The following is a 14,972-nucleotide window of genomic DNA, read 5'->3' as shown; positions in this document are numbered from 1 at the left end:
TGTATTTATTTTTCATATGTGAAAAACAACAACAATAATCATATTTCTGCCACATATGAATGAAGAAGCCTAATGTGTAAGATGAAATTTTATTTCATCAAGTGGGCTTTAAAAACAGTATTCTCACGAGTGGTGTAGCCTCTTTTTATTTTATGCTTAAAAACAAGTTAAAATGAAATTTCCTTAATATTAACGTTAATATTAAAATCTGTTTTCCCCATTGAGAGCCTCAAAAAAGTTGAATTTCTCATTAAATTCTATTGTAAGCAAATTACCTTGACCTTGCTTTCAGATATCTAAGTGGCAATCCAAAGCTGCCACTCAGCAAGTTTGGTGTCAAAAGGTCAAAGCAAACTCAAGTTATAACATGAAAACTAAATACATTAACCTTAATCACAGACACCTGGGTAGCAATCCCAAGCTGCCTCTTGATATAAGCTATCCATACACCAAGTTTGGTGTCAATAGGCCAAGCAAACTCAAGTTATTGAGCGGAAACTGAATTTCTATTTTTAGTAACAGTGACCTTGACCTAGATCACAGACACCTGGGTAGCTATCCCAAGCTGTCTCTTGATATAAGCTATCCATACACCAAGTTTGGTGTCAATAGGCCAAAGCAAATTCAAGTTATTGAGCGGAAACTGAATTTCTATTTTTAGTAACAGTGACCTTGACCTTGATCACAGACACCTGGGTAGAATCCCAAGCTGCCTCTTGATATAACCTATTTTTTGCTAGTGAACAAATTTTTAACTAGCAAAAACTGAATTCAACTACATGTAGCACTTTTTACGACAATGATTTTTTAATTCCAAAATTGTTTAAACTTTTGTATACATTCATTAATTGTTTAAATTATCATGTACCATAATAATTAATTCATTGTTGTTACAATTATGTATCATAATAATGATTAAATTAACATGATCAATATGAAAGATTTTTTTTTATTTCTGCATAAAAGGTTTTAACATATTTAGTGACAGCTGACTTAATCATGAAACTGGGCATGAAAAAAATTATAATACTTCAATTTTAAGTTTAATTATTTGATGTGCTGAAAGACAAAGTTGTTGCTGGATATAGAGAAATACAAAATTAAAATTGTAATTTATTTGGACGAGTTCAAACTGCCCGGGGTACGAATCAGCAAAGTAACTTTCTACTCAAAAACTTGATTTAGGGGACAGGGATTCTTATCAAATGTCTGGGGCAGGCCAGTTTTGACCCCAGGGCTTTTATTTGAACAAATTTTGTATCCACTTACTAGAAGATGTTTCCTGCCTAATATCTAAACTCTAGCTATTTGGGTTTTTTCAAATAAAATTTTTAAGTTCATGTAAGGAAAATCAATGACCCCCAGGGCCGGGCCAATTTTGACCCCCTGGGCTTTTATTTGAACAAACTTTGTAGACACTCACTAGAAGATGTTTCATGCTAAATATCTTAGCTCTAGCTCTTTGGGTTCTTTAAAAGAAGATTTTTTAAAGTTTTTATTATATGCATATAGGGAAAATCAATGACCCCCTGGGGCGGGGCCAATTTTGACCCCAGGGCTTTTATTTGAACAAACTTGGTAGACACTCACTAGAAGATGTTTCATGCCAAATATGTAAGCTCTAGCTCTTAGGGTTTTTTTTAAAGAAGATATTAAAAGTTTTTTTCTTTGGCAACCAGAGTTCTGCATGGAATTAAATTCTTTGAACAATTTTTTAAGGTGACCACCAAAGGAACATTCCTGTGAAGTTTGGATGAAATTGGCTTAGTGGTTAATGAGGAGATGTTATTTCAAGTAAAAGTTTACGGACGGACAGACGACGGACAGACGCTGGACGAAAAGCGTTCACAAAAGCTCACCCTGTCACTTTGTGACAGGTGAGCTAAAAAGTTATAGTGAAAAATATTTTACTGCACCAAAACTTTAATCTAAAATCTGGACACGGACGCGGTCGCCACCGCTGACACGAGTTGGTCAGCTCTCCATATACTTTGTATAGTCAAGCTAAAAATGGCTTATATATTAACACGTTAATTTTTTCAATGTCAATTACATGTTATACCTTTAACACATCTTATATCCTTTGGAATGCAGAAGAATACCATTCCGACTTCACTTTCCAAGCACAGGACCTTTTCTCCATCAGGACACTTATACTGACAGAATGTAACCTTATATTCCATGAATCTATCTTTGTTTGGGCAGGTGTCTGTTGATTGCTCCGGGTTTTGACACCAATTTGATTCTAACAGTGGGAATTTTAGATAAACCCCTCCATCTTTGTCATCCATTTTCCCCTTATCCAACACAGGGCCACCTGCTGTAAGGTTAACCATCCCAAAACACAATAGGACTATCATTAAATTCTGCAAAAAAATACAAACCAAATACCAAATCAATATGATTTTCATGATGTTAGTGTATAATATACAACAAGCAATTACTTTATATACAGTAAAACACGGACAAGTCAAAGTTTAAGGGACTTGCTTATGACTTGAAGATATTGTGACTTATGCATCCGACTGACTTTTCTTTTCTATCACCATACCAGTTAATTTGAAAATACTACAAAGATTCACCTTCATTTAGTTTTTGCACAATGCTGAACCTAACCCAGTGGGGGAGTGGGCTGTGGTAAAAATATAACTACTACATTAACCTTTACCCTGCAGCTATAATCAAAACAGCAACAGTACTTCCGGCAAATAGATATGATTCACTATGCTTTAATGCTGTCTAAATAGGATATGATTCACCATACCTTAATACAAGTAAAAAGACTAGTAGCACCAAAGTTACATGCTGGACGGTGTATAACATTTGATTGATAGGCTGTTTTGGTCATTATTTCAGCGCTAACTTTCTCATTCGACAGGTCTTCATGTTCTTTCTGAAAAAGAAAACAAATTTCTTATACGACCATGTTGTGAACAAGTATATTTATACAACATTATTCTATAAATCAGGGCTTAATTAAATAACAGATAACATTTATGCCCCAATCAAATTTAATTCTCTCTACAGAAAAAGTGTGGACATTTGGGTAAGATTTATCCAATGCCTAGTTATCTATTTTTTTTTTTCAGTTGGGATTCAATTCATTCTGACACGAAAAGGTCATATACATAGTGAATTTCAATATTTACTGGTAGAAGACGACCTCTGGTACACCTCCATGCATTATCCCAGGCATGAGCAGGCACTTGAGTATTACCACCAATGTTTTTAAAGCTACCGGTAGCTGGATAGCTTCAGAAATTAAAACCCAAGTGAAGAGCCCTTGATTTGCAGACCTCCAAACAGTAAAATCCTTGGTAAATGTTTATGTATTGCAAGTTAGATATATTGCAAGCAATCTTGGCATCAAAATAAAACTATCAAACTGACCTTGCGGAGATAGACAGGGAGTTTTTGGTTGGGTTTTAAGTCACATGGACACAGTAATGGTTACACTGCGAGGTTAATTTACCCCATATTTCTAGAAACTAGAACTCTTGAGTCAGATGTGTCGCCTTGTGAACAATATAGTTTAGGAGAAATGGCCAGGACAAAAAAGAAATTTGAAAATCAACAAAGGGCAATGACTCAAAAAATAAGAAATGCAGAGCAGCAGTTTCTGTGCACTGCACTTCTTATCAATAAGATCTATCATCCTATTAAGTTTCAAGTCTAAAGCTTTTATAATTTATGAGAAATGGCCTGGACAAAAATTAAGTATGAAAATTAACAAAGGGCAATAACTAAAAAAATAAGAAATGCAGAGTACCAGTTCTAGGGCACTGCACTTCTTCTTAATGAGATCTATCATCCCATAAAGTTTCATGTCCATAGCTTTTATACTTTAGGAGAAATGGCCTGGACAAAAATAAAGTATGAAAATTAACAAAGGGCAATAACTCAAAAAATAACAAATGCAGAGTACCAGTTCTTGTGCATTGCACTTCTTCTTAATGAGATCTATCATCCTATGAAGTTTCAAGTCCATAGCTTTTATACTTTAGGAGAAATGGCCTGGACAAAAATAAAGTATGAAAATTAACAAAGGGCAATAACTCAAAAAATAACAAATGCAGAGTACCAGTTCTTGTGCACTGCACTTCTTCTTAATGAGATCTATCATCCTATGAAGTTTCAAGTCCATAGATTCTATACTTTAGGAGAAATGGCCCGGACAAAAATAAAGTATGAAAATTAACAAAGGGCAATAACTCAAAAAATAAGAAATGCAGAGTACCAGTTCTTGTGCACTGCACTTCGGGTCATTATAAGAAACATGCATACCAAGTTTGAAGTCAATCCGACTTATAATGACTGACTTATGCTCCGGACAAGCTTAAGGAGACGCCGACGCCGACAACAACGCCGACAAAAGTAACCCCTATATGTCACCTTTTTAAAGGCGCACCAAAAAATACAGTGAAAATTTTCAATGGAATTATAATACTTCATGAAAGTCTCACCTCTGTAGTAAACTTCATTTGAACTGTTGACAAAGTTTCTGGGCTGTATAGCTTCCTCATTTCACTCCCAGAAATACCTAAAGTAATAAAAATTAAAACACATTCTTCAAGCTGAGCATCATGTATCAAACAGCTTATTTCTAGATAAAAATCTCTAAGAAGAAATCAGCCAGGAGTCAACCCACTGTAAGCAGTGGGTAAATGGTTTAGGTGTCTGTCTTTCAACCAGGGGATTGCGGGTTTGAACTTTATTGGAGTCACAATCATGTTTCAACATATGACAACAATACTGTTTAGTTCAAGGAAGGGCAAATGAAAGTGGTTCATTATAAGTTTATTTGTCATCACAATAAAGCTAACATTAATATATGGTTAACTATAATATTTTAATATACAGGACTATTATTCTATAAAAGAATTAATTTTTATTCTGTTTTTTTTTTCCTGCTTCTTACCTAATGCACTTGAGCCTATCAATGCCTGGAATGAATTACAACCAGAAACTTCACAACCAGAAACTTCACTACCAGAAACTTCACAACCAGAAACTTCACAACCAGAAACTTCACTACCAGAAGCTACCATGTTGAGCAGATTCACATGATATGTTCTATCTATAAACGTGATAGGACTGTAAAATAAAATGATATACCATGCCAATAAGAAAAAAGGTCGACTTTGTAACAAACTGTTTTCACACCTATATCATGGGTATTTTTCACTCTTTTTGCAATAACAATAGCGAAGACCTAATAAATCTTGGATGTAAAATCAAGCTAACACTGTTAACTTGTTATGCAATATCCACATTGAGACCAATTTTTCTGCTTATGATTTAATTTAGCAAAATTACCCAGAAACTAAAACCTGTTGTTAATGCATTATGTAAGAATGGTGTCGAAAATTCTTCAAAAAAGAAAAATATACTATATTACTGTAATATAAAATGACAAGTTAAAACAATATTAAGACATACTTGAGTCAATCAACATGAAAGAATAAATGATAATTTTAATGCAATTCCCTTGCACATCACTTATTGACAAAAGCATAACTCAAAAAGAAATACACTACCTTAATGTAAATAAACTGAGATCATTTTTTCTTGCTGAAAGACTTGGGGTGTAAACAGGAGTGGCAGTTTCCTCTTTATTCAAAAACATCCTGCAGCAAAAAACAGAACAGAAACATAGATTTAAAGACAGATATCAAAAATCAGGAAAGTAACTCTATCTCTCAACACATTGCAAGTTTGTATAATTTTCTTTTAGCAATAAAATTACTTCTTTCATCTACAATACCTCACTTTAAATTTTCATTGTCAAAATTTTGCATTTTTTTTAACCAAAAAGTGTGCTTTTCATTATTTGGGTATTCATAATTTCTTGTCATTATCATTACCAACAAGAGCTGTCGGTAGGACAGCAACGCTCGACTATTCTTAGTGCTTGATAGTAAGAAATCCTTGATAATGTAAAATTTCCTAAGTTAACAAAAGGGATTTTTTTCTCTTTAAATCCATGTTACAGTTATAGGCCTTGGAAAGAGTCCTATTAAGCTCTCAAACAGTATAAAATTTCATTTTCTTTCAAAGCCATATGTCAATGGACTTTGAAAATATTTGAGGTATTACAAAAACTTTAACGTAAATTCTAAGTCAAAAAAGGGGCATAATTCTGTCAAAACGCTTGATACAGCTACCTCCCCCTGCTTACAGTTTGGGGTCATGATGGTGAACAAGTGTGCAAAGTTTCAAAGCCATATGTCAATGGACTTTGAAAATATTTGAGGTATTACAAAAACTTTAACGTAAATTCTAAGTTGAACAAGAGCTGTCGGTAGGACAGCAACGCTCGACTATTCTTAGTGCTTGATAGTAAGAAAAATGCTTGATACAACTACCTCCTCCTGTTTACAGGTTGGGGTAATGATGGTGAACAAGTGTGCAAAGTTTCAAAGCCATATGTCAATGGACTTTGAAAATATTTTAACTATTACAAAAACTTTAACGTAAATTCTAAGTCAAAAAAGGGGCATAATTCTGTCAAAATGCTTGATACAGTTACCTCCTCCTGTTAAAAGGTTGGGATAATGATGGTGAACAAGTGTGCAAAGTTTCAAAGCCATAATTATATCAATGGACTTTGAAAATATTTGAACTATTACAAAAACTTTAACGTAAATTCTAAATCGAAAAAGGGTCATAATTCTGTCAAAATGCTTGATACAGTTACCTCCTCATGTTTACAGGTTGGGGTAATGATGGTGAACAAGTGTGCATATATATGTCAATGGACTTTGAAAATATTTGAACTATTACAAAAACTTTAACGTAAATTCTAAGTCGAAAAAGGGGCATAATTCTGTCAAAATGCTTGATACAGTTACCTCCTCCTGTTTACAGGTTGGGGTAATGATGGTGAACAAGTGTGCAAAGTTTCAAAGCCATATGTCAATGGACTTTGAAAATATTTGAACTATTACAAAAACTTTAACATAAGTGGTTACGCCGACGCAGACGCCGACGCTCGGGTGACTACAATAGCTCTACTTATTCTTATCGAATAGTCGAGCTAAAAAGGGGCATAATTCTGTCAAAATGCTTGATACAGTTACCTCCTCCTGTCTACAGGTTGGGGTCATGATGGTGAACAAGTGTGCAAAGTTTCAAAGCCATATGTTAATGGACTTTGAAAATATTTGAACTATTACAAAAACTTTAACATAAGTGGTTATGCCGACGCGGACACCAATGCCGACGCTCGGGTGACTACAATAGCTCTACTTATTCTTATCGAATAGTCGAGCTAAAAACAAAAGAGTTGCTGAATAAGATACAGATGTTTTTCAGTGTCATAGCAATAATTATGTCGTTTGGCTGCCATTTAAAGGGTGGTTCCCCGTATATTATATGCTTTAGACAAGATAAAAAAATCCTTAAATCTCTCCCAACTAAAACAAGAGTGTCATGATGGTCCTCATATCGCTCATCTGATGATTAAGGTTCTTAATGACAAAGAGCAATCAATGTTGTTAACTAGGAATAAAAAGCTGACATCGTGTCTAAAACTAAAACTGATACCATAAAGTTCATATATGCATCTGAAATAGTGCAAAAATTTTGATGTAAACAAGAATTTTTCCATATTTGAGCTCTGTCACTTAGTTTTTGACCACAGATGACCCATATTCAAATTTAACAAAGAAATCATTTATACAACCTTTCTAATTTCCAGGATATTTGGTCTGAAAATATTGCCTCTAGTGTGTTACCTAGGATTTTCCATAACAAGGGGTGTAGGCTGGAAATGTTACAGGTAGAGTTTTTCCATATTTAGGCTATCACCCAGTTTTTAAACCGATGTCTATGGACAATCATCCCATTAAGTTTGAATATTGTGGGCCAAATACACCTTTAGTTATAACCGTAAATTGTTTTCAGTTTTAAAGTAATAGTGACCTTGACCTTTGACCTTGTGACCCCACACTCAATCTTGTGCTACAAATCATCAAAATAAAATTAAATTCAACATCTAATGTGTTAAAACAAAGTTTTCCATATTTTGGCTGTATGACCTAGTTTTTTAACCCAGACAACCATGTTTAAATCACCACATCAACGCTTCTTACATGTTCCCAAGATATTTGTGCTGAAAATGTTAAAATCATATCCTAATGAGATTGAATTGTAAACAAGGTTTGTTTTTAAGCTGTGTAACTTTAAATTTTGATGAAAGATGATACATATTCGCACTGAGCTATATATCACCCAAACAACCCTTCTGACAAATTTTCAGGATATTTTGGCTAATATGTAACCTCTAGAGTGTAAAAAAGATTTGACCATATTTGGGCTGTGTGACCTAGTTTTGACACCAGGTAACTCACATTTGTACTTAACAACCTTTCTGACAAACTTTCAGGATATTTAGACTGAAACAATAGCCACTAATGACAACAAGAATTTGACCTTGTGACCCCAAAATCTAGTCTTCTACCCAATATGAACAATCATCCTATGAAGTTTGAATATTGTGGGTCAAACAGAACTTAAGTTATGCTCTGGAAACTGTTTTCAGTTTTAAAGTTATAGTGACCTTGACCTTTGACCTTGTTACCCCAAAATCATTAGAAATCTTCTACCCAATATGGACAATCATCCTATGAAGTTTGAACACTGTGGGCCAAATGGAACTTAAGTTATGTTCCGGAAACTGTTTTCAGTTTTAAGGTAATAGTGACCTTGACCTTTGACCTTGTGACCCCAAAATCAATAGGGGTCTTCTACCCAATATGGACAATCATCCTATGACGTTTGAATATTGTGGGCCAAATGGAACTTCAGTTATGCTCCGAAAACCAAATTGTTAACGGACAGACGGATAGACGGACGTACTCATGGTACTTATGTGACTTTTCCTTTGATCTTTTAGGCTATTTTTAGTCACACAAGGCTTAAAAAAAGACACACAAGTAAAAACGGAATGAATAGGATCAAAGAGAATTTACTGTTACCCATTGTTCTCTAAGTCAAACAAGTTCCTCTGGGTTCGTACGGATAGACAGATACACAGACAGACGGTCGGACACCAGGGGGTATTACATTAATAAACATGAAAAAAACCTAATGAAAATCCACGTTTCATACATGTAGTATTTTATCATGTATATATGTGATAAATTCAATATTCAAGGAGAGTAAAAAGGTTTTCATTTTTAATATACATGTATATTTAAAGTTTCAGTCATGTAAGCATAAATCATGTATATTTAACCATATTATAAATTACCGTATAGTTTTATCGATGTCCCTTGAATCCCTAAAATAATTATCATCATTTGTGAGATCATCCATAGTGAGATCATCTTGAAGTCCACCATCCATACTGGACAATTGGGCTATATTACTATCATTGAAATATGTACCACTCTGAAGAAAGAAAAAAAAATCTCCAAACTGAATATAAACAAATGAAATTGCTTCATTTTACTACTCCCTATGGCCCATTTGCAGAATTACAATCAGTTTAGTTCAAACTTCTTGACTCACACTTTTATGATTAAAACATTTTTATCACTCTAACTTATTTCTTAAATGTTACTTATGGTACAAATAACTTCACCATACATGCCATAACGTCCCGGATGCCCGGGATTGTCCCGGAAATCGGATGTCTGTCCCGGAGATGTCCCGGACATCGATTTGATCCCGGAAAAAAAATCATGATATTTTGAAAAATTTTCATAAATTTTCTTACATCAAATCTCGCACATTTCACCTCTCGATCGTAAAACATATTCTGACCTGGTACACATAATACACAGGAACGTTGACACAAGTTTACAATATACAGCCCCCCCCAATTATCGGCTATCGATTCCCCTCGGCAATAGCTTTCTTCATGCATCGGCAATTAACATTCTCTGTTGAATTCGGCAGCGTTTATTGGTCGGGTTAATTAATGGTTTACGGCCCTTAACAATTATCGTTAATCCCCGATAATCATTTATTTTTAGATCAATCGCTAACTTGCCGAAAGTCTAATAATTACAAACAATGTAAATATATCTATCACATAAAAAATTAAAGGTGTCAAATAAATCACCTGGCTGTGTTTGTTTTTATGACTGGAAGAATTGTATTACGTGACATGTAGTAATTATCATGACTTTAAGATATAACGGGTGAACAACATGGCTGCGCCCATTCACCGGGTTTATAATAAATAATAACTTACAACATACTTGCTTTTAGGGAATAATAAATGAAATAAAGAAATACTATTAAATGATAATTATGTCAACCTAAAAGACTACTTATAAAATTAGTAAGTTAACTGTTTATCATTAAAATTCAGGAGAAAGTCGTCCTAATTAATAACGTTATACGATTGACACCCCCTTTTCCACAACTGCCTACACATCCATTATTGCCGCGATGAAAAGTGTCCCGGAAAGCTGTCCAAAAATTATGGCATGTATGACTTCACATATGCATACTTTCTTAAATATTCTGCGGATTTAACAGTTATATTATCATTGCAACTGTCAGATAATGTAGAGACTTAATAAATACAGTATCATACATGGGTTGTCATTTCATGTTTAATGCAATTCTGTGGTAAACATTTCCTGCAGCTAGTTTAAAATGCAAGTCCATATAAAATGATAACAAATGTAAGATTATACAATCATGGGCACAATAGTCCAAAATGAGCAGTTACCCATAGTCAACTCATTGTCTCTGGGGCATGTATTCAAATTTCCATTTATTATCCTCTAAAATATGCCAGATTTTCTTTTCCAAATACCTTGATTCAAATGCTTTGCCCCATTCTCTATCCAGCTAGCCTACAGAAGATTGGTGGTTCTACTCAGGTGCTCCTTAGTGCATTATTTCAGGCACAAGGTTCTTTTTCAGCAGTAAAGCTTGAAGGTCACTATATGACCATAATATTGACAGTGTGACTTAAAACTTATTTTTCGTGTTTTATTTAAAAATTGTATTGCTACTGAAGTAATAGGAAGAGCATCATAACACGAGGCTATCTGATTTGTATGAGGCGGCCTAGCTCCGGAATATTATTCAGATTGCTTTATGTTTTGATGTTTTTTACGTTTGTATCATAGTTAAAAATAAAAACATGTTCCCTGTTATTACAATATGACATCCCAGAAAAAAATAACCAATGAAAGAGCATCTGAATAATTATGATATTTCTATTGCTTTCCATTTCTCTGTGGTCACAATACTGAAACCCCAGAAAAACTAGAAATGTGTCCATAGGACACGGATGCCCCCACACGCCACTGTTCTGTCAATCTTATGACTCTAGGTCAAATATTTTTTGGACTACATGTGCCACAAGTTGAAAACTAAAAATCAACAAAGGGCCATAATTCTGTAAAATTTAAGAGGAGTTGCGTTCACAAAATTTCTACATAGTATATAGTGAAAAAATCAACAAAGGGCCATAATTCTGTTAAATTTGGTCCCAGCAAAAATCCCTTCCTTTACTACCATCTACACATTAAAGTTGTTCATCCCTGGAAGTTTAAGCAAAATCTGCCATCCAGTTTAAGAGGAGCTGCATTAATATTAATTCACAAAATTTCTACATAGTATATAGTAAAAAAATCAACAAAGGGCCATAATTCTGTTAAATTTGGTCGCAGCAAAAATTCCTTCCTTTACTACCATCAACACATTAAGGTTGTTCATCCCTGTAAGTTTAAGCAAAATCTGCCATCCGGTTTAAGAGGAGTTGCGTTCACAAGATTTCGGGAAGTACGGACGGACTGACGGACGGACAAGTGCAACGCTATATGCTCCCACATTGTGGGGGCATAAAAATGAGCCAAGCGATGGGCATGCACTGGAGTGCGGATAACTAATACCTACACTCCAGTTAACAGACTGTACATGTATACGATTTAACTCCGACATGTTTTCAACTAAAAAGTCTCCAAACTATGATACAAGTGAGTAATATAACACTGCTAACTAAAGGCTTACCAGATCTCTGTCATCATTGTATGTTGTAATCTCCTGACCGTTCAATAAATCCTCTTCGTCAATATCTCTGCAAAAAGGAATGCCAACATTCATTTAACATGAAAACATCACAAAAGATTCAAAGGGTCTATTTCAACATTCTGCACAAATCTGACTTCAAATGTTAAATCAAAAGTACACACTATATACATATGTGTTCCCCCATAATATAGATTTCCCAGTTCCAAAATTGTTCAATTAAAATGTGGCAAAATGTTTTTAGGCTTTTGGACCTCTAGGCTTTTGGACCTCAGCCAAGCTCCTTTATGTTTATGCAAATATTAAAGCTGTCAACTGTCATAAAAATGTTCTTGGACAAAATATTGTGCTTCTATTTTTAAGTAGGATTTTAATCATTTAGCAATGTTTTAGTGCATGCTAATTTTAATTCATAAGGAAGCATACACTTTTCTTTCATACATGTATTTTTTAAAAATTCCTTTTCCAAATTCAAACTAGAACTGCCACTGTCATGGCGTGAATACCCCCGCATACCACTTTGTCAGAATCAACAGTGGCAATTTAGAGCTCAAGGACAATGTCCCTGCCAAATCTGAGGTTACTAAGCCAGTGCTATGTATTCTACATGCTTCAAATGTGAAAATGTCAAAATCAATAAACTGCGGACCGGCATTCTTAAGCAATTGAGGGGAAAAGCTTTTTTTAGTCGACCTTTGACCCAGTGACCCTCAAAATCAATAGGGGTCACCTAATAGTCATGATCAACCTCCATGCCAATTATGAAGACTGTGGGTCAAAGGAATATAAAGTTAATGGGTGGACAATCTTTTTGAAGTCAAAGTCCATGTGACCGTGATCTTTGACCCAGTGACCTTAAAATAAAAAGGGGTCACCTACTAATCATGACTAACCTCCATGCCAAATATGAAGACTGTGGGTCAAAGGAATCTTAAGTTATTGAGCGTGTGACCTTGACCTTTGTCCTGGTGACCTCAAAATCAATAGGGGTCATCTACTCGTCATGACTAACCTCCATGCCAAATATGAAGACTGTGGGTCAAAGGAATCTTAAGTTATTGGGCGGACAAGAAAAAACCGGCGGACGCCCGATGGCCGGACAACAAGCTGATTCCAGTATACTCCCCTTATAACTTTGTTGTGCCGGGGTATAACTATGTTTTTGCAAACTTCTGACAGCAGATATATGACTTTATAAACTTAAATCATGAATTTTTTAAGGAACCCTTGCTGTTAAAGTATTATTCAATAATTACATAACATACATTAAATTTAAAGGTTCATGTTTATGAGTGTCAGTGTCTTACAATCATGAATCAATTTCATGCCTGAAGTTGAAAGTAAAACTAAATGAGAAATAATGTTGCATGCAAGAACCTTTTCAAGTGTTCCGAAAAAAAAAAAAAAAAAAAAAATTGAGCTGCCACAAAAGTGACGAATACCCCCACCTGATCTCTATGACAAAAAATCTTATGTTGTGCAATTTATCATTATTTTTTAAAGAAAACATTTGAGTTAAGTTTTAAAAAGAGAAATGAAAGTATAGAATTCAGGGCTCATCCTGGGGGGAAATTTTAGGGAGAAGTGACTTCCTCGCGAAAATTAGGGAGAAGGGAAACAACCCAATGTGTATGCATTAACATGTATGGCTATACATCCTTTAACTATAATATAAACACAATTAACATAACTTATAATATTTCTCCAGTTTATTAATTAATAGTAGGTATTAATTAAAAGTAGATTAATTAGTAGTAGATCTGGCAATGGCATCTAAATGTTTTTGAGCTGCAAATATGAATATAAAAAATTATTTTTGATATCTATTGATCAGCTATTTTTAAGCTTTCTCAAAATATGTGTTTATATATTTTCATGTACATTTGTTGAAAATGATGTGTAAGAAAAGATGTGATGATAAAATCAATTATATATTTTTTCTTTCCTCACTTTTGTTAGAAGATGAAGTCACCTTGGATATTGATTAATAAAATCTATTCTATTCTGTTCTGGTAACAGAAATTTCTTTGAATGTCCTGAATGTTGTTATGTCAAATTTATATGCATATAATTATGCTTATAAAACAATTTTCAAACATCAAAGAATATGTAAAATATGTACTGCAAACATTTGTGCACATTATATTTGATCACTAAAATTACATAAATTCATTTCTTATTGAAAAATTTGACTGAGAAATTGTAGAAAATTAATTTCTAATTACCTCCCTTTATTTTCATGAAATGTTAAATTCGGTAATATCTTTATAAATAATGCTTTTTGAAATTTACAAAAAAATTGATAAATCTTAATCTGAGCGTCATATTTACGACATTACAACAAATATGTATATTGAAACAATATGAACTCTTCTTCTTGACAAATTTTGTTGTTATATACGTTACATGATATACGACCGAGCGAGATGTAGTTTAGCCGGGATGTCTTGCCCATGTGCGTAAACTGTGTCAAATTTGGCATTTCTAAAAACAGAACAATGCCAAACACCCCCACTGTCGACAACATACCAATCGCAAGATTTTTGCGAAATGGTTTTGTAGGTGTATCAGAATCAGTAATTTTACTGCTAGGTTTGGGCATTTCGCCCTGTAGCCATGACGTGAGCGACATAACAATTTTACAGTAAAAATTTGATGTTAACAGACTGAAATCATTCAAAACTATGATTTAGTTTTTAATCCGGTCGCTGATCATTAATGAAATTGATTATTTTTAATTGACTAACAGTTTTGTGATAGCCGTGAAAAATCCATTGCACATCGCCTTTACTCGGGTTAAAAACCCACCATCGAAGTGCATCGTGTATATCAATTAGGGAAGATTGCACGTGTTTAGATAATCGGGGAAAAACAATGTATAACAAGCAAATTCGTTGAATTTATATCCCCCGCCGAGTACTGGTTATTATTAACACAACAACTGAAGACATAAGGCTATGCAACAGACCAGAACC

At 34.2% G+C, this 14,972-nt stretch overlaps 1 protein-coding gene across 3 annotated transcripts in view; it reads right to left on the bottom strand.

Moving 5' to 3' along the window:
- Window positions 1–14,972, bottom strand: part of LOC132752442 (uncharacterized) — a 59,184-nt gene that overhangs the window by 30,431 nt on the left and 13,781 nt on the right. For all 3 annotated transcript variants that reach the window (XM_060742765.1, XM_060742768.1, XM_060742767.1), the window contains 7 exons: window positions 11,980–12,046; window positions 9,254–9,393; window positions 5,538–5,627; window positions 4,919–5,094; window positions 4,464–4,540; window positions 2,765–2,893; window positions 2,063–2,366 (listed from right to left, as the gene is read on the bottom strand). In XM_060742765.1, the coding sequence (XP_060598748.1) occupies window positions 2,063–2,366; window positions 2,765–2,893; window positions 4,464–4,540; window positions 4,919–5,094; window positions 5,538–5,627; window positions 9,254–9,393; window positions 11,980–12,046 (983 nt within the window). The remainder of the gene's footprint in view (window positions 1–2,062; window positions 2,367–2,764; window positions 2,894–4,463; window positions 4,541–4,918; window positions 5,095–5,537; window positions 5,628–9,253; window positions 9,394–11,979; window positions 12,047–14,972) is intronic.

This window comes from Ruditapes philippinarum, unplaced genomic scaffold (assembly GCF_026571515.1).
Source record: "Ruditapes philippinarum isolate M1 unplaced genomic scaffold, ASM2657151v2 ctg1831_1_1_1_1, whole genome shotgun sequence".
Classification (NCBI taxonomy): domain Eukaryota; kingdom Metazoa; phylum Mollusca; class Bivalvia; order Venerida; family Veneridae; genus Ruditapes; species Ruditapes philippinarum.
The sequence above is the reverse complement of the archived record's forward strand: the minus strand, read 5'-3'. Positions and strand labels throughout refer to the sequence as shown.